General features: G+C 37.0%; 9 protein-coding genes and 1 non-coding gene across 10 annotated transcripts; 3 read left to right on the top strand and 7 right to left on the bottom strand.

Annotated features, from left to right (window-relative positions):
• Positions 1-4: 4 nt before the first annotated feature.
• Positions 5-2,082, top strand: SOCG_03582 (histone deacetylase Clr6). Its single transcript, XM_013162070.1, has 14 exons — positions 5-153; positions 200-261; positions 311-361; positions 408-525; positions 570-600; positions 656-699; positions 744-789; positions 839-1,073; positions 1,116-1,208; positions 1,264-1,372; positions 1,414-1,554; positions 1,604-1,712; positions 1,759-1,817; positions 1,869-2,082. Exons 1-14 carry the CDS (start codon positions 114-116, stop codon positions 1,946-1,948), a joined length of 1,218 nt encoding a protein of 405 aa, XP_013017524.1. The 5' UTR covers positions 5-113; the 3' UTR covers positions 1,949-2,082.
• SOCG_03583 (cysteine synthase) lies at positions 2,000-3,341 on the bottom strand. The gene is made up of 2 exons (XM_013162071.1): positions 3,123-3,341; positions 2,000-3,076 (listed from the first exon to the last, which is right to left on the bottom strand). Exons 1-2 carry the CDS (start codon positions 3,253-3,255, stop codon positions 2,154-2,156), a joined length of 1,056 nt encoding a protein of 351 aa, XP_013017525.1. The 5' UTR covers positions 3,256-3,341; the 3' UTR covers positions 2,000-2,153.
• A 134-nt stretch (positions 3,342-3,475) lies between these two features.
• On the bottom strand, positions 3,476-5,993 carry SOCG_03584 (ATP-dependent RNA helicase Dbp7). The gene has a single exon (XM_013162072.1). The coding sequence runs from the start codon at positions 5,873-5,875 to the stop codon at positions 3,692-3,694; it is 2,184 nt and encodes a 727-aa protein (XP_013017526.1). The 5' UTR covers positions 5,876-5,993; the 3' UTR covers positions 3,476-3,691.
• Positions 5,994-5,999: 6 nt separating this feature from the next.
• SOCG_03585 (SAGA complex/transcription factor TFIID complex subunit Taf10) lies at positions 6,000-8,754 on the bottom strand. The gene has a single exon (XM_013162073.1). The coding sequence runs from the start codon at positions 6,917-6,919 to the stop codon at positions 6,269-6,271; it is 651 nt and encodes a 216-aa protein (XP_013017527.1). The 5' UTR covers positions 6,920-8,754; the 3' UTR covers positions 6,000-6,268.
• Positions 6,045-9,537, top strand: SOCG_03586 (transcription factor tfiiic complex subunit sfc6). Its single transcript, XM_013162074.1, has 4 exons — positions 6,045-8,540; positions 8,586-8,702; positions 8,743-8,946; positions 8,993-9,537. Exons 1-4 carry the CDS (start codon positions 7,571-7,573, stop codon positions 9,475-9,477), a joined length of 1,776 nt encoding a protein of 591 aa, XP_013017528.1. The 5' UTR covers positions 6,045-7,570; the 3' UTR covers positions 9,478-9,537.
• On the bottom strand, positions 9,520-10,592 carry SOCG_03587 (inositol metabolism protein Opi10). Its single transcript, XM_013162075.1, has 2 exons — positions 10,296-10,592; positions 9,520-10,235 (listed from the first exon to the last, which is right to left on the bottom strand). The coding sequence occupies exons 1-2, from the start codon at positions 10,324-10,326 to the stop codon at positions 9,664-9,666; spliced, it is 603 nt and encodes a 200-aa protein (XP_013017529.1). The 5' UTR covers positions 10,327-10,592; the 3' UTR covers positions 9,520-9,663.
• Positions 10,593-11,237: 645 nt separating this feature from the next.
• On the bottom strand, positions 11,238-12,383 carry SOCG_03588 (imidazoleglycerol phosphate dehydratase). The gene has a single exon (XM_013162076.1). The coding sequence runs from the start codon at positions 12,173-12,175 to the stop codon at positions 11,525-11,527; it is 651 nt and encodes a 216-aa protein (XP_013017530.1). The 5' UTR covers positions 12,176-12,383; the 3' UTR covers positions 11,238-11,524.
• A 6-nt stretch (positions 12,384-12,389) lies between these two features.
• On the top strand, positions 12,390-15,440 carry SOCG_03589 (short chain dehydrogenase DHRS family protein). The gene is made up of 4 exons (XM_013162077.1): positions 12,390-12,555; positions 12,620-13,164; positions 13,204-13,334; positions 13,390-15,440. Exons 2-4 carry the CDS (start codon positions 12,764-12,766, stop codon positions 13,722-13,724), a joined length of 867 nt encoding a protein of 288 aa, XP_013017531.1. The 5' UTR covers positions 12,390-12,555; positions 12,620-12,763; the 3' UTR covers positions 13,725-15,440.
• SOCG_03590 (WD repeat protein) lies at positions 12,796-17,238 on the bottom strand. Its single transcript, XM_013162078.1, has 3 exons — positions 16,657-17,238; positions 15,480-16,592; positions 12,796-15,441 (listed from the first exon to the last, which is right to left on the bottom strand). Exons 1-3 carry the CDS (start codon positions 16,920-16,922, stop codon positions 13,740-13,742), a joined length of 3,081 nt encoding a protein of 1,026 aa, XP_013017532.1. The 5' UTR covers positions 16,923-17,238; the 3' UTR covers positions 12,796-13,739.
• Positions 17,239-17,582: 344 nt separating this feature from the next.
• SOCG_16171 lies at positions 17,583-17,688 on the bottom strand. Its single transcript has one exon. It is a non-coding gene; the product is annotated as a tRNA-Leu (tRNA).
• Between the last annotated feature and the right edge of the window lie 394 nt (positions 17,689-18,082).

Genomic DNA, 18,082 nt, shown 5'->3' on the forward strand with positions numbered 1-18,082 from the left:
CACCACAAACAGTTTGTTAAGTAGTTTTTGACTTGAGGCACAAATTGGAAGAAGAAATCAGTCATTCTTTTCTCTTTTGAAAAAAAAATATATATTTATAAAAGGAGCCACCTATGGGATTTGGAAAAAAAAAAGTTTCTTACTTTTATGACGGTAAATACACCCAGTGTGAAAATTATCTAACTAACTTATCACGCAGAGGATGTCGGAAATTATCACTATGGTCCACAGCATCCTATGAAGCCGCACCGTGTGCGAATGGTAGGAAAATGAATTGAGCTGAGGAAATTGGGATTATTAACATGTGCAGGCTCACAACTTGGTGGTCAACTATAATTTGCACGAAAAAATGAATATTATTGTAAGATATTTAAAAGCATTATTCCAGTTATGTCTAACTTCGAAAGACACCTGTGCGGGCTACAATAAATGATATGACTCGATGCCATACTGATGAATATATTGACTTCCTACATCGAGTTACGCCAGATACCATGGAAAAGTTTCAACCACATCAACTAAAGTGTATGTAAGATATTTACCTACACACTTTGTTAACTGATTCATAGTCAACGTCGGCGACGATTGTCCAGTATTTGAGTATGTGGAAGCTACCTTCTTTAAGCGAATATAATTTATTAATTTTATCTCCCAGTGGTCTCTATGAATTTTGCTCAATTTCGGCTGGTGGTTCTATTGGTAAGTACTTCTAAGAGTTGGAATTCATCAACTAACCCCAATAGGTGCGGCTCAAGAATTAAACTCTGGCAACGCAGAAATAGCAATCAAGTAGGTGTTTCATTGTTTTTCTTACTTTTTTGTTTATTAACAATTTAAGTTGGGCTGGTGGTTTACATCATGCAAAGAAAAGAGAAGCCTCGGGTTTTTGTTATGTTAACGATATCGCCCTCGCAGCATTGGAACTATTGAAATATCATCAACGTGTACTTTATATAGATATTGACGTACACCACGGAGACGGTGTTGAGGAATTTTTCTATACAACTGACCGAGTTATGACTTGTTCTTTTCATAAATTCGGCGAATACTTTCCTGGAACTGGTCACATCAAGGTTCGCAAAATAAGTTATTATTATAAGCTAACATAATTATAGGACACTGGTATTGGGGTTGGTAAAAACTATGCAGTAAATGTACCATTGAGAGATGGAATAAATGATGAAAGTTACGAAAGTGTTTTTAAGCCGGTAAGTAAATCTCTTTTTTAAAAGTATGTTATATATATACTGACTTTGTATTTAGGTTGTCAGCCATATTATGCAATGGTTTCGTCCTGAAGCAGTTATTCTACAGTGCGGTACAGATTCTCTAGCTGGTGATCGACTTGGATGCTTTAATTTGTCAATGAGGGGTATGTCATACCCAGCGGAATTCAATTATTAACTTTATCAGGTCATGCTTCTTGTGTCCGGTTTTTGAAAAGTTTCAAAGTGCCTTTAATTTGTGTAGGTGGTGGTGGCTATACAGTTAGAAATGTCGCTCGTGTTTGGACTTATGAAACAGGAATCCTTAACGATGAAGAATTGGATGAAAGTATGTGACTTTAAGCGTCTAATCTGTGTATATGAATTAACATTAATAGATCTGCCATATAACGATTATCTACAGTATTATGGACCTGACTATAAATTAAACGTCTTGCCGAATAATATGGAGAATCACAATTCACGGCAATATTTGGACGCTACAATGTATGATGAAAAATACTATTCTGAATTGCTCTGCTAACTAATATAGTGCGGAAATTATAGAGAATCTAAGGAGTCTAGCTTTTGCTCCTAGTGTACAAATGCAACGTAAGTGTCTAAAAGAAACAAGGAGATGTTTTCGTGAGTTAACAGTTATAGCACGGCCTCAAGATTTTACTTTTGAAAAAAGAGAGGAGCAGAAGGTTGCTACAGAAGAGACTATGGATGAACGAGTGTGAAGCGACCATACTTACTACTTAATCAAGCCCCAATTATTCTTTTATTTTTTAAAACAGACAGTATATGTATACTTTTTATACCTAAATATACATCTGAATATACATCAGCAACATTGTATTAACCATTCATTAAGGGTATTTTTAAACCAAAACATTGAGGAAATAGTAAAGTATACATAATTCAAAAAGAAAGTTCCCATGTATTCTAAGGCAATACAATGTACTTTTTGTATTGGGGTTCAATTGCGTGGTACAACCCCTTAGCTTCCAAGAAAGAGCGACTAAACAATCTTGTGGCGTACTTATGACCTGAATCACAAAGAATTGTGACAATAGTTTTACCAGGACCAAGGATCTTCGCCATTTCGACAGCAGCAACAACGTTTAAGGTTGAAGAACCTCCTAAAAATATACCCTCTTCGTCTAAAAGACGATACAACATATTAATAGACAATTCATCAGGAATTCTCAAAGCATCGTCAATTAAACCATAGGTAGATTGCATATTTCCAGTGATACGACCTTGGCCAATACCTTCAGTGAAAGAAGAACCGCTGTTATCCGGCTTCTCTCCTTTTGTCTTGAAATGGCTGTATAAGACACTTCCAGGAGGATCAGCTACGAAGGAAGAGACACGACCTTCCGATTTTTCCTTTAAAAACTTGGTGATACCAGCAAAGGTACCACCAGTACCGGTAGAACAAGTAAAACCGTCAACCTTACCACCAGTTTGCTCCCATATTTCAGGGCCAGTGGTTTCGTAATGGGATTGCAAATTAGCTACATTATCGAATTGATCAGTCCAAACAGCATTTGGAATTGACTCGGCATGACGGCGAGCTTGGTGGTTATAATTTTCAGGATTAGTGTAAGCGACAGCAGGGACCGGAAACACTTCAGCTCCCAAGTACCTCAAGGTATCGATCTTATTTTGAGATTGGGTGTTGGGCATATAGATGACACATCTATAGCCACGAGCTCTGGCAATATGAGCAAGTCCAATTCCCGTATTACCTGCGGTACCTTCTACAACTGTACCGCCGCGGCGCAATGTACCATTCATTTCAGCATTTCGCACCACATAGTATGCAGCTCTGTCCTTTACACTTCCACCAGGATTCTGGAACTCTGATTAAAGAATTAGAAAACGTCCAGTTCTATGAGTATGACTTACCAGCTTTCGCGAGAATGTTGCAACCGGTCTCTTTTGAAAGAGACTCGAGACGGATTAAAGGTGTACGACCAATTGCTCCAATGAATCCATCAACAACACCAGGAAACTTCGTCTGCAAGATTCGAGAACTCATTATCAAACTCCTACTGTGTAATACGCACTTGGAAACTTCTCACTGCTTTTCCTTAAATAAATTTATTGTGAGAAACTAGAATGACGCAATACCGCTGAAAGTTTCGCAATTACCGTTGCTTCCGATTATAGCCTTATGAAAATTTAGTAGCTTAACGATAGATTTTCCTCAACGGTAAAGTTTAATACGGAGTAGTAGCGATACACTTGGCTAGCTCTTTATTTAATATAACATACTGTTTATACATAGAAATTAAAAAATTAGGCTAAACTGAAAGAAATAGGAAGAAAATATGATAGAAAGCCTTTTTATTCTATAGTAAATGTAAATGAGGTTTTCGTAAAAGTATAACCCGTATCTATTATTGAAACCATAAATAACCCTTTAGATATGAACCATTTTGCCAAAATAATCACCATTACCAAAATTTACCAAATTAACCAATGTTATGCTCAATGGAATAATGCTCCATTGCCTTTTGCTGCATCCTAGCAGATATTGCAGCCGGAGAATTATCCTTTATCTTTTTTGGGCGTGCACTGCTAGTGCCGCCTTTCTGTTTGCTGTTGCTGTTATTCGACATTTTACCAGGAGCTTCACGTAATGCAAAAGACTTGGCAATATGGCCTAAATGAAGATCACGCATATTAAAAATTGATCTTTCTGAGGATAAATGTGTTGCATAAGCACGAACATAAGAAGAAAATGCTTTCTTCGCAATCTCCTTCAGTTCGGAATCCTCTAGGATCATTCGTTCAAGCTCGAGCTGCCATTCAGTTGCCTGGTCTTGCCATTCTAACTCATTTTTAGCACGAGATCCTTGAACAGAAAATCCGCTGCTTAAAATTGACGATGGCCCGTTTGGTTGCTCAGAAATATTCACCTTGACGTTGGCTCGTAACAGATTGATGTATTCAACCTCCTTTGGTAATAAAAACATAAAAGCAGCACCACTGTGACCAGCTCTAGCCGTCCGGCCAATTCTGTGCAAATAATCATCTGTACTGAACGGAGCGTCATATTGCACAACTAAATCAATATTGGGTAAATCCAAACCACGAGCAGCAACATCCGTACAGAGTAAAATGCGAGGGAAATTGTTCTTTTCTGAAGAAAACTGAGACAATGTCGCAGTACGAGTCTGTTGTGAAAGAGATCCATGAAGTCTATAAACTTTTGCATTGTTATTCAGACGATGCGCAGTGTCCACCGCTTGTTCACTGGAAGTTGATATCTTATTCGCATCGTCTTCTTTGACCTCCAACTCATTCTCTGATTTGGCCTGTACACGGCGGAAAGCCTCAAAATGGAAGTTTACGCTGTCTGCACATGACAAAAAGACGATAATCCTCTGATTGCCTTTTAAGTTTGATCGTAGAATAGAAGCCAAACTTACTAGTCTTAACTTCGGAGGAATCACACAATACCTTTGCAGCAATTGGGCAGGAGCAGAAGACTTGTGTTTTTTCTCATCTTCATTGTCTTCGGCAGACGAAGATGAAGACCTGAGATACATTGCGTCTTTTAAAGCAGACTGACTCAATTGTTCAACCGTGTCCTTAATTGTAGCAGAACATAATACATTGACTTTCCGAGACGGCATGCTATCTCCCAACGGATAAGGCGAATTTTGAGAGTCCAAATACTTCAAAATTTTCGTAATTGTTTCTTCAAAACCCATGTCCATTAAACGATCTCCCTCGTCTAACACAACCCACCTCACTTGACTAAGATCCAGTGCTTCTGTATTCTCTATATGGTCGGCAAGTCTTCCTGGGGTACCAATTAAAATATTTACTCCTTTACGGATTCTAGACTTTTCACTCTTTTTCTTTTCACCACCGATCACATTGCAAGAAACAATCCAATGAGCCAAGCGGTTATTGGTAAGATTATTTGCAACAGTATATATCTGCTGACAAAGCTCACGTGTTGGCGCAACGATTACAGCAAATAAACCGCTTGTTCGTGAACGTTTTTCATATGGAAGTCGAATTAACCTTTGGATAATAGGCAATAAATAAGCCAACGTTTTACCAGAACCGGTTTCGGCTTCAATAAACGCGTCTCTGTCATTACCGTTTAATAAGGCAGGTAAACAAGAATTTTGAATGTTGGTAGGTGCAGTTATGTTCATCTTCTCTGCGAGGTGACTAGCCAATTGAGAATCCAACTGAACACCAGCAAAGGTAGTAGTTGATACAGGAGCGTTAGACGGCGCTTCTTGATTTCGTGTATCGAACATGCCTTGGTTTTCGTCACCTGCATCACGAGGGGCCTTAGATAGATGTTCTTTAGAATCTCCCGTAAATAGAGAAGAAACAAAAGTGTTGTCATGCTTCATTGGGTTCGTCGCAGAAGGTGAATTGGACACTGAACCGGGAATTGACTTTCTCCGTTTCGACTCATGCATGGACGGTATATTTTCTTTCCTCTGTGATTTTATTGGTTTTCTTTCAGCAAGAGAACGGTCCGTTGTCGGCATAGAGGAAGCAGCCTTCCTTTTTTGATTCTTTTTGTCTTTTAAACGATCCTTCCATCGCCCACCAGACCTTACAGGACCGGTCGATGAGCCGGGCTCATCAGTAACAAAATTTAGTAACAACGATTCCTCTGCCATTTGTTGATTTATGAAAAATTGAACGGCATGGAAGTTGGCTGCTTTAATTCAAGTACTGTTTTCTCTCACGTTTAGTGGGACTCGTTGTAGTGTGTAGAATGATGACTGCAAATTGAAAGAATGTAGAAAGTGGTGACAGTGGATAAGAAAAGCAATATTTTATAGGAATAGTAAACAGAAATAAAATAAAAAGGAGTCTTAGTCTTTGCTAATCAAAATTCAGCTCATTTGAAATTATGCAAAAATCCTCATTTCTCGATATATACATATATTTATATACTCTACAATTAGCAATTACATGTGAACAGGAACCCTCTGTTAACCTAAAGGATGAATGACCCTGAAATTTTTTGCCCGCATTAAAGATGAAAAGTAAATCATGACCATCGTGCATCAACGGTAAAAGTCAGGACGCTTTAAATTAATACCATACTCGTTCAATGCCGAACTCAAATCATCAACGGTTAAGACAGCTTTGCCACGGTCACCTCTTCGAGTTGGACCACCGGCGGAGGCACCTGCTGCACCATAGTTTGGTACATTAAATCCCGTAGAAGATGTAGAGCTACTGCCAGTACGAATTTTAGAATACTGATAAGCATCCTGTGCAATATCAGAAATGAACTTTTGAGCAGCTAAACCCAAAAGCTTTTTTAGACGGGAATCAGCACATCGAAAACCTGAAAGACTCAAGTAATAGTCAAGTAAAACATCAGGAATTATTGGAGAGTAGTCGTCCATTTCATTCATAAATTCTTGTAGTGTTTTATTTTTTGCCATGTCTCTTAATTCCAAATAAGGCTCGATTACATAGTTGGATCCATTTGCACGTCGAGGAACTTCGTCTTTTCCCTCGTCTTCCTTAGAAGTAGAAGCATCTCCGAAATTTTCTTTTGATTCTGAATGTTCTCTGTCGTCTGGGCGTTGTTCAATAGTGCTCGATTCCTGTAGATCGTCAATGCTCATAGCATCGTTTTCTTCGTCGGATTCCAACTTAGTAGTGAGGTTATCACTTGTTTCATCTCTTGGTTCATTATCACTCATTGTAAATGTTTTAAATTTTTGCAAGCTTAAAGGCGTTCCCCAAGATTAAAGCAAATAAAGGCGATAAGACGATATCCTCTATTAAAAGTGAAGATTCCCCGAATTTTTCTTGTAGTATAGAAATTTGAACAAAACTTTTCCTCTATATAGTCTCCGTAACTATTATAAAATGCCAAAATTCCTAAAGTTAAAATGGAACGATGTTGGAAGAAGCTGACGGTACGTCGTAACCAATTCATATATAGGAGGTCATTACCATTCCCATTAATTCGAAGAGCTAATTAAGAAAAAAGTTTATTACGGTTCTAATAATAATTTTCTCCCCCTCGGTATTGAAATTGGTTTGCTCCAAGACTTTCACTGTTTATTCACTACTCTTTGAAATATTGGTTCACCATAAGCTCAACACAAAGAGCCATCATCTTTCCCATACTAATTGGAAATAAAAGAAAAAATAAAAAAGGATAGTTTTGGAAGCATTTTGTTATTTCACATTTTGCATGCCATATTGACGAAACTAGTTTTTGTTCATTGTATATCTAGATTAAGATGCAATGAATGTATTCTCTCTGAAGCTTGATTCCTGAAGTTGACATACACATACCTGAAAGTTAATAATATAACTTGGTCCTTGAAAATTGCTAAGAAAACATGGGACCCAAGACGCGACGTAGAAATACTAGCCCTGATGAATACATTGCAGAAGATGAGGATGAGAATATGGAAGAGTTTATTCTAGACGATTTTCTTTCCGATGAAGAATCTACATCGAGAAGATCTCTAAGAAATGGTAGAAAGACCAAAGCTCCCACAGGAACAAGAAAGAAAGCGAGTATAGAAGACAACACGGCTTCTCCAAGTGAAACCCATGAAAAAAGGCCCGTCAGTTCTACACGAGGGCGTTTATCTAGGTTAAATGGTGCTTCTGAACAGTCCCCACGAAAGGTCTATTCTAAAGGTCAAGAAGAAAAGATAATGTATACATATGGTACGGATGAATCAACGTTTCAACAAGGTAAAAGTTTAGTAAATACTTGGAAACAGTATGAAACAGCCCCCGGTGCAACGTGTTTTGAAAAGGGTCCAATGTTTGCGGAAATCGATTCTGACGGGTTTCAACAGTCTTCCAAAAAAAAGCAGAATTTTATTGCTTTCGAAAATCAGTTTGGAGATTTCTCTAATAACAATATACCTTTACTGATTGGTAATCAGGAACCTGTCTATTATCTTCAACCGCATCAGATTTTTGACGATGAGTCAAGGCACTCTTTGAGAAAAGGATATTTGGTTAATACTGGAATTCATGTGAGTTCTTTGTCTTGGTTACCTACGACGGAAGAGGCTCAATATGTGGCAGTAGGTGGCTTGTTACAAAGTGGTGAATTAGCTGGATCTATTTTCACACCTACTTCTGGAAGAAATCAGATTCAAATTTGGAAGCTTATAAAGGAAAAGGAGTTGTCTCTATACTGTACCGTTTGGCATGACTGGGGAAGCATTTACCAACTTCAGTGGTGTCCTTGTGTTTTCAAAGAGGACGTACTTGGTTATTTAGGAATTGTTACGAGTGATGGAATAATAAGGGTGGTTAATGTGCCTAGAAAATTAACTCATAAAAATAGTATGTTTGAAATACAGCTCGTCGCCACCTCTAACCCTTTTTTAGTTTTTATCAGCGAAGCAGAGTATATGTTACAACTTCCTAATTGCTTAATTTCCTGTTTTTCATGGGTTTTATCGGGTGCTGAATTTCCAAAGCAATTGCTTGTGGGATGTTCCAATGGTATGGTCAACAAATAATCATTAAAGTAACACAAAATTAGGTTATATAGCGCTTTGGGATATTTTTGACTCCAACAATGGTCCTCTCTTTTATATTCCCATACATGATTCGTACATTCATATGATTACCCAATGCTCAAATGAGTTTCCAACTATGTTTATTACAACTGCTTATGATTGCTACACGCGTCTCATAGATATAAGGAATCCTGAGTTTGAGAATAAGGCCTTATCACATAAACGAGGTTGGTACATTGAATTAAGTAGTTTTACTCTACTAACCACGTACAGATATATGTTACGCCGTTGCTTGGAGTAATCTATTGCAGTCTATAATATCTAGTACTGAATCGCAATTGGTGATGATAGAATCAATTCGCGGGCTTACTACTCAAATTCTAGACGAACGCCATGGATCAGTCATGTGTTTAGGGACAAGCAGACTCCATCCTTTTGTTGCGATTGGATCGTCAGACGGGATTGTGACAGTCATTAATCCTTTCCGGTTGTTAGGATTTTCACATAAACATAGAGCAAATGTTCACAGGATTTTTCAGTTAGAATATAGTGAGAAAGAAAGCAAGTACAGGTTCTCAAACAACTTTCGTCCTGGATTGACGAAATCAAGGAAGCTTGATATGTATATTTTTCCTTGGCAAATACAGATCAATTGCACAGAATGGAACCCGAATTATAGTCATGGGGGATGGTTAGCCAGTGGGATGGCATGTGGACTTTTGCGTTTAGAAGATTTATCTGCTATTCATAGATCCTGAAAAAAGCCATTCATAGGTAAAAAAATAAATAACCGTAACGAATACCAATTTATATTAAGTAATAATCTATTATGTGAAATAACGTAACAAAGATATAAGTACACTTTAGCAAGTAAATATTTATCATAAACGACGTCTCGTACACTTTTTATAATAAAAAATAAAGGTAATTCAAGAAAGAATGCATTAGATCTGATCGTCGGAATCCAAAAAATTAGGATTGTTATTTATTTTTGCCAAAAATTTTGTATGCCAATCTTGGAATACTCTCAAAGGAATGTAGGTATCATTTGGACGTATATCTCCCAAACCAAGAGCATTCGGTGGAAGGTTGGAGGTTGCGAAACTTGCAAGGAAATTATACAAATTTCGCAAAATACGTTGAGCAATTGAGGTCGTAGGAGGAAGGGGTTTTGCAATCGCAGAAGTAGCTGCGGCCTCGCCAGCAGGTGATTCAACAAAATTAACAGTAGGCTCCACACTGATACCCAAAATTGCTGTAACACCGATACAAGGCATGTCATTAGACAGAGACTGAATTGTATTTTTTAAACGAAAGATTGCACTAGGCTTGTCATTAGTCAAATAACCGAGGAACTGAAAGGTTTTTCCAGGCCACTGGAAATAAACCTTGGCTCCCATGCCAGGAGCAAATGGAGCAGTTGGTAATAAAAAGACAACGATATGGTTTAGGCTTTCAGCAAAGTCGAGTTGAAACACAAACTGGTTTTCAGCGACTTGTTGTAAATTTGTCTGTACTATAATTTTGTTAGTGGAATTCTTTTTGATTTGAAACGATGCTCTATAATAACACTTACCTAAACGTCCTGCGCAAATGGCACCAAACATGATTAGGCTCTTGGAAGCGGTAAAAATCACAATAAATTCCTATACAAAAGATACAAAACAAAAGCAGAAAAAGCGCTTTTTGTAGTTGTAATAGCTTTAAAATAACAGAAACAATGAGAATTTGGTAGAATCTAGCAGAAAAATCAATCATATAGTTGCAACCTCCATGTTACCTCTCGCAAAGAAATCGTACATGACGTACTACGCTAATTGTTTACAGTACATTTAATACTTGCAACTTTTAGTTGCACCACCTCAATCTTTCTGGAAAAACGGTAATATCAAAAAATAATATTTTTTTTTGATGCTTCATAAGTGAGAACTACCACTACCTTTCCCAATTATTCCAGCTTCTCCCGAATCCTACTTGATACATTTCTCATTATCTTACAATATTCTGTACTACTACGGTACTATTGACAGAGTTATTTATGGGAAAATTCCTCCAACACTTAATTGATTTGACATATTTTTAGTTCTGCCTACATAAAGCAACTATGTAAATAATCTAGTTTGTACACCAGAAAGCGAACCGATAAAACTATTCGTAAGCGTAAATCGGATTGAGAAAGGTGATTCCTTCTTGGTCTCAAGCCATTTAATTACAACCTCATTGCCGTTAGCCAGGACTGCAATTGGTAAAAGAGACCTTTGGCAAAGGATAAGTAGTTTCAACATCTTCTTATAAGTCAAAGAATGAGCAGTCACACCAAACGGTGATTGCACTTCACTATTACGCAAATAGTGAACTACACTGGGATAGCGTATATAGAATTGTCAAAAGCAATGAGAATAATTAGTAGCCCGGAATGGAAATACAATATGATTTTTCTTTACTAGTCATTGGTATTTCTACTTAATGAATGTACTATGTTTACTGAATTCACGCTGTTAACCCTCAGGTTGTAATACTGGATATGAGAATTCATTAAATGTATTGCTTTGTCTTGTCGTCCTAGTGAACTAGATCGGTCAATGAAGAGTTACAACTCTCATCCTTCGTTTTGAGTAATAAATAGTATTATACAGTATACAAATGAAAAACTTTGAAATAATCTCGTGGAGTAGTTAATTCTGACAGAAATCAAGATTTGGATATCGCAAACGCGACAAGATGAATCAAATTCTTATGTAAATACTTCCCATGTCTATAAATTGTTCCAAAACAAAGCACAACCATTTCATTCCGTTTACCAATTTACAAAACACCCTTTGTGCTGGGAACCTCTTTACTCTCAGTTAAAGTAGTAGCGGTACGCAATGCAACCGCAAAAGATTTGAAGGCACTTTCCGTACGGTGATGGTCGTTGTTACCATACAAGCAAGAGATGTGCAGAGTAATGCCAGCGCTAGTAGCAAATGAATTCAAAAGATGGGGAACCATTTCGCAAGAAAGCTCGCCGATCTTTTCACGCTTCAATCCAAGATCAATGACGGAGTAAGGACGGCCGGACAAATCAACAACAGCTCTGGAAAGAGCTTCATCCAAAGGACAATAAGCATGGCCAAAGCGTTTAACACCGGCGAAATTGCCCATCGCTTTCTTGAAAGCCATACCCAAGGCAATTGCAGTATCCTCAGCTGTATGATGATCATCTATAACCAAATCACCCCGAGAATATAGACGAAGGCTCCAGCCGGAATGTTTAGCTAATGCATGGTACATGTGGTCGAGAAAGCCAATACCAGTGTCAACTTGGATTGTCTGTTCACCCTTTTGATTGGCATGCTTTGAGGTAATGACTTCATCCAAAAAGTCCGATTCCTTAGGCAAAGGAGCCTTGTCTAAAGCAATAGCAACGCAAATTTTTGTTTCATTTGTGTCTCTCTGAAAGAATGCAGTTCTCATTTTATCAGTTATTTTTTATCTTAAAGATATAAAATCTAGAAAGCTAAATATAAAGAACTCTTTGGTCCGAGTTAAATAATATGTTTTATTGTCAAGTTCAAAGACTCAGTTTTGTAAATTCACTCTTCCTCTGATACCTACTTTTTCGATAGGAACTCGGCATATAGTGAACTTGATTTGTAATTTTTAAAACGGATTAACATAATCCCATATACAGTACACTATTGTAAGACGATATCGAATTAGCCCTTTAGAAGTAAGCGACTGTGATGTTTATTTCTTCTGAATGTTATGAAGAGTAATCTATCATATTAACAAACTTTTATCAAGTTTAAAATTTTGTCTTTAAGCATACCTCTTGAGATGGTACAAATTCCAAGGTAAGTGAACACGCAGTATGAGAAGAAATGCACAAAATGGTAACTAACGTCGAACAATGAGAAGCAAATAGATTAGTTTTACAAAAATTACCTTTTTTTCTTTGCTTAGTTTCTTATCTTGGTACTACTGGATTTCTCTGTAATCATTTGCGAGTCGAATTACTTAAGGGCCGCTTAATTGTTTGCAGCTTCTTCCTGCTATAAAAATATGGGACTTTGCTTACATACTACGACTTTACTTCCCTTTTTTATATTGCTTTTCATTGCATTCTACAGCCGTCGTTTTGTTAGAAAGTCAACTCCTCCAAATCGTCAAGGTGGCTCCATAGTGATAACTGGAGGCAATGGAGTTCTTGGACGATCATTAATTTCGCAAGCCATCAACATTGGTCTTCTTGTAATATCTTTAGATGTCGAATATTCTCCAGACTTTTTTCAGGATATCCCAGATGTAATTCCAATCGTATGTGATATTACGGAAGAAGAGAGTATAAACAATTTCCTTAAAAAGTTGGAAACCATTCGTGCGAAGCCATTCGCTCTTATCAATGCGGGAGCAATTGCGCCGAAGAATAGACTGTTTGATATGAGTAGCAAGCAACTTGCAAGGTTCGTTAATTTCAGACGTTATTAGCTAACAATTCTCAGATGTATCCATGTAAATACTATTGGACAATTTAACATAACAAAGATGCTGTACCCGTCGTTGTTTCTGTCGGTAGAGCCTCATATCATCAACGTAACATCAGCTCTGGCTTACTTCAGTGCCTCTGGAGTCGGTATGCATATTCATCTGTTTTATTTATCGCCCCCTCCTATTAACATCTATTTTAGCTGCTTATTCTTGTTCGAAAGCTGCTTTATTGTCTCTGCATGAAACATTAGAAGTGGAAACTAGGCAAATGCATGTACCCATAAAGTTATCGTTATACTCCCTTGGCCAATTCAAATCAACAATGTTTGATAAAGATACGCCAAATAAAATATTAGCTCCGCTGTTGAATTCGAATGACATTGCCCATATAATACTACAAAACCTAATGAATAATCAAAGCGGTCGATTTTATCACCCACTATATGTTCGTTTCATGCCGCTATTGAGATTTATGCCCTCAGAAATACAACGAATTGCTCGTTGGTTTAGTGGAATGGACGAAATTTATTCTTAGAAAAAGCATTCAATCCTATACATCAACTATGGCAATCGTACTTCCCACCTGAATCTCAGCGGACGCCTGGCCAATCCAAAGGACTTTAGGACTCTCGTTTTCGTAATCCGAATTTGTCTGCAAAAGAACTCGTTTAACAATCCTCAGGATTGTACCATATGAGTTTAAAAATGTTCCGTTTTCATACATCATTCTCCAAACTATACATTCTTTTTTCATTGGACTAACTCCAATAAAACATTCACCAGCTGGGTTTGCCGATAATAACTGAAAATCACCATCAACCGATTCCGAGCTAACAATCTTCTTTCGTTTTTGAATATCATACACAGTTAAAAGCCCATTTTCTATGTATGAATATTTTTCAAGTCTTTCGTCAAAACACACGAAAGGAAACCTTTCTGATATTGCTTTTGTTATTTCAGTAGCTTCATTTGAAGAACGATTGGCACTAAGGATTGGTATTAATTTTTCCCTTAATAGATGATTGAATAAGAAAAAATTATGCTCCGTATTTTTAATGGCCAAGCTCATGATTTTCAAAATTGTTTGTCGAAGCTTGGATTTTGTTAGGTCGTAAACTTCATTGCATAAACAGGTTAATAAAAGGATCGAATTACTAGAGGAAACATCAACGATTGATCTAAAAAGCATACTATTTTCGTCTTTTAGATCTTGGTCATGGACTGACGCCGATAATGACATATAGTGAATCAACTTTGCGGGATCAATATGTTTAGAAAAAACCGAAAAGCCATTACTTAATAATCGAAGCGCAACATGATCGTTTTCATAATCAGAGGCTTTTTGTAATAGAAAAGAGGACAAAGATTTTAGTTCATGATCATCAAATACATAAGGATATAATTCTGCCAAAATGGATAATACGTACAAAGAATGCTCAATTTCAGTATCCAGATAGTAGTGTTCTCGGAAAGAGCGGAAAACTTCAAAAAAGTAATGTATAATTCTTTGTAGTTCATCGCTAGGAGTCAGTTTAGCAATTCGCAATAATACAAATCGAATTATCTCTTGAACATTTTTATCGGAATTACTCCATACGTATGTTAAAGCAGGTAGGCTATATTCAGTAGAAGTGATTTCCTCAAGGTTTAGCAATATTCCTTCTTTGATTTGATGTTCACTTAAGCCATCATATTTACATATCGGCAAAAGCAAGGAAAAATATAAATGGAGCAAAAGCGCAGAGCAAAAAGGTGCTTCAGAAGTAACTGACCGCATCGAAGAATTGCATCTTATTATTGCGCTTCCATCATCCTTTCCGACACCAAGATGAATACATGAACGATTAGTTATACTGGACTGATATAACATATCAGCTTCATTTTCTACGTTCAAAAATGGAGGCTGAATAAAATCAAGGAACTCATCTATGCAAGACTTTTCGACGTAGGTCTCATTGGAGAAATTAAGATTGTTGACCAGCGCTTTAGTATTCAAATAGGTGATCAAGAGGCCATCCGTTATCTTAGAATATGTGCCACGATTACTCGTTACTGGGTCACGGTGTTTACCAAGATTGGTTGATACAAAGGACGCATCCGTGACAGAATTATGTCTCACTTCATGTACTTCTTGCTTTAAAATCTCCCATTCTACTGATTGAAAATTCTCATAGGAGACTAGTAGAGAATCCGATGCTTGATAATAATGAATACCTTTTGGCTGCGATCCATCCGACGGTAGAAATCCGAGACTAAACTGTTAGTAGTTAATACGTTATGGTTGACTTACACATTAAAAAGCTCATCAAGTGCTGTTAATGACCCATCTAATCCAATGAAAATATATACTCCGCTTTGTTTTGAAGACATGACCTTCCTCAGAAAAACCACTTGTAAAATACATAAGGAGTTCAGTGTACGATTACAGATATATTGCCAACGCTCGTGATGTAACAGTTTATAAAAATAGCCATTTCCATCCTTAGTAATCACAACTAGCACAATTTCAGAAGGATCATTTTCAAAGATTTTCATGTAGGTTACCAATCCTTTCACGCTTGGAAAGGATTCAATGGGAAACGGATCATTATGTATATACCAATCAAAAAGGGAATACATTGCCATTCCATTTGCTCTTCCCAAAAACAGGTTGAGATTATAGCTATATGCAGATGTGATAACGTCCTGGTTTAGATGAGGACCTAAAAGGAAAGATTGCCGATCGTTACTCATTATCCAATCAAGAGTAATTTTAGAAGAATATTTATTCAGGATTACAGGCTCCTCGTTGTAAAGAAAAGTAGACTTCCATGGATATGTACCGGGGAAAGAATTAACTACATGCAACTTGAAAACTGAATCCGAGGATAATTTTAGCAGAAGCATCTCAGAAAGAGTGAAAAGAAAAATTACCCCTGTTTTTATTAGTAAAACTGAAGTGACCTGCTCTTTATAAAAGTAGCACTCGCATTTTTCTAAATCACGAACTATAGAAATCCCAGACTCGTAGACAAAAATGTGGAGACCTTTGGATAAATCTTTAGCAGATTGAATGGAGACTAGGTTACCAAGTTTTTTATTTGCAATTGGTTTAAAAGTTACTTTTTTTTCAAACTCCAAAGAAGTCGACTTTGCAGACCAAAGAGAAACCGACCCATCGACATAGCCAACAGGAATGTTATTGGATTTTTCTTTGTAGGGAATCATTATAGGCCAGTTATCATGGTTTATCCAGGTGCTGGCTATACTAAAGTTCCCTAGATGTATAATGTAAATTGATAAATAGGTACCACAAACGCAAACGTAGTTTGGATCTAACAAGTATAGTTGTAGACATAGGCCATCATAAAGTTGAATTTTTGCACGACATTTACAGGATTTTAAAAGCCACTGGCATAGGAGTCTATATAATTTGATAGGTTAGTTCGTGGTGTGAAAAGAAGTACAGTCTATAGCATTTAACTCACCCAGACTCGTCCAAGCTAAGGATCACAAGATCGACAAATCCGTCAACCTCAAACGGAAAGCATAGCAGCGAGCTAATAGGATGTTTGTGATATAGAAGGCGTTCGGTATAGTCAAGATCTCCATTCTCTCGGATTGTGAACACCAAAACTTGGCCAGAGGATTCTCCTGCCAAAAGAAGATTTTCATATTGATATACAAAAGAGATCTCGGTTTTTGTTTCAAGCCTAGCTGTAGGGCAATTTTTTGCTACCACCGCCCAATCCATTCTTAAAGTAACTCCTTGATATGTAAGGTATTCATGTAATAAGTGTCGATATGAAATGTTTTTATGTAAAAGGTAGAGCTGAATTGTCTATGATCAGAATCTGTAACACGCGTCAGTATCAACCGATTGAAAGCCAATGATGACTCTACTTAGCCCCATTTCTCTTTAAACGTAAATAAATCCTATAATTACTTGGCTTCAGTATGGTTACCTTTGTTTTAACTGCGTTTCTAACATAAATAGTATTATCAATCTTAAATTTTGGCTAACTATACCATGTTCATGGTATGTACGTAGTTAATCGTAAACAAAAGCGGGTTTGACTCTAACCCTAGCATTTGGAAATCATTAGCTTCGAACAAATTAACAGTTAATAAGTTGAGAAATAATTAATAAATAATATAAAAAAGATTTAAAAAGTACCGGGATCAGCTAGATAGCTACAGTAAGTGAAAACTAATATTGGATCCTTCCTCTAATAGTAAACATTGCATACACCTGAATGTAGTAGTCTATATACCGTTTCCTCCATTGAATGCACACTCTCAATCGACGGATCCTATAGTAAACAAAGCTATTTGTCTCGTTCCCCCAACGTATTTAGGTGCTTGTTTATCTTTTAAACAGATTCCTAACAGCTAGAAAGAGGCAAAAAATATCTGACCGGTGAGGGATTCGAACCCTCGCATCTTTCGATATAGCAAGACTTCAACAGTCCAAGTTCTTCACTTGAGTGCTACGCCATAGACCGCTCGGCCAACCGGCCAATTGTTGAGAGGTTCTAAGCAGAGAGCATTTTATAAGACTTGAGATTTGTTTACTTAGTGCAGTGAATGAAGTAAATACTTATTTCCCGTTAAATCTTCTTAAAATATTTGTTGAATAAATAGGAATAAAATTTAATAAAAAAGAGCAATATCCTAATTTTTTGTCTGTGCATTCGCTTTGTATTTAGAACAGATATAAGATGACGAGCTAAATTTAGAGCTGCTTTGCTTTTGAAACAGTATTAGGTTTGAATATACAAACCATTCATTTTCCTTCCTCACGATTCATCATTGAGGGCTTAGCTGGTATATACAAGTTCGGTGCGTTTTGTGACGATTACATTATTAAGGTATTAAAGATATCCCCTTTTTCGTTCAAATTTTTCTCAATGT

This window comes from Schizosaccharomyces octosporus (genome assembly GCF_000150505.1).
Source record: "Schizosaccharomyces octosporus yFS286 unplaced genomic scaffold supercont6.1, whole genome shotgun sequence".
In the NCBI taxonomy this organism is placed as follows: Eukaryota; Fungi; Ascomycota; class Schizosaccharomycetes; order Schizosaccharomycetales; family Schizosaccharomycetaceae; genus Schizosaccharomyces; species Schizosaccharomyces octosporus.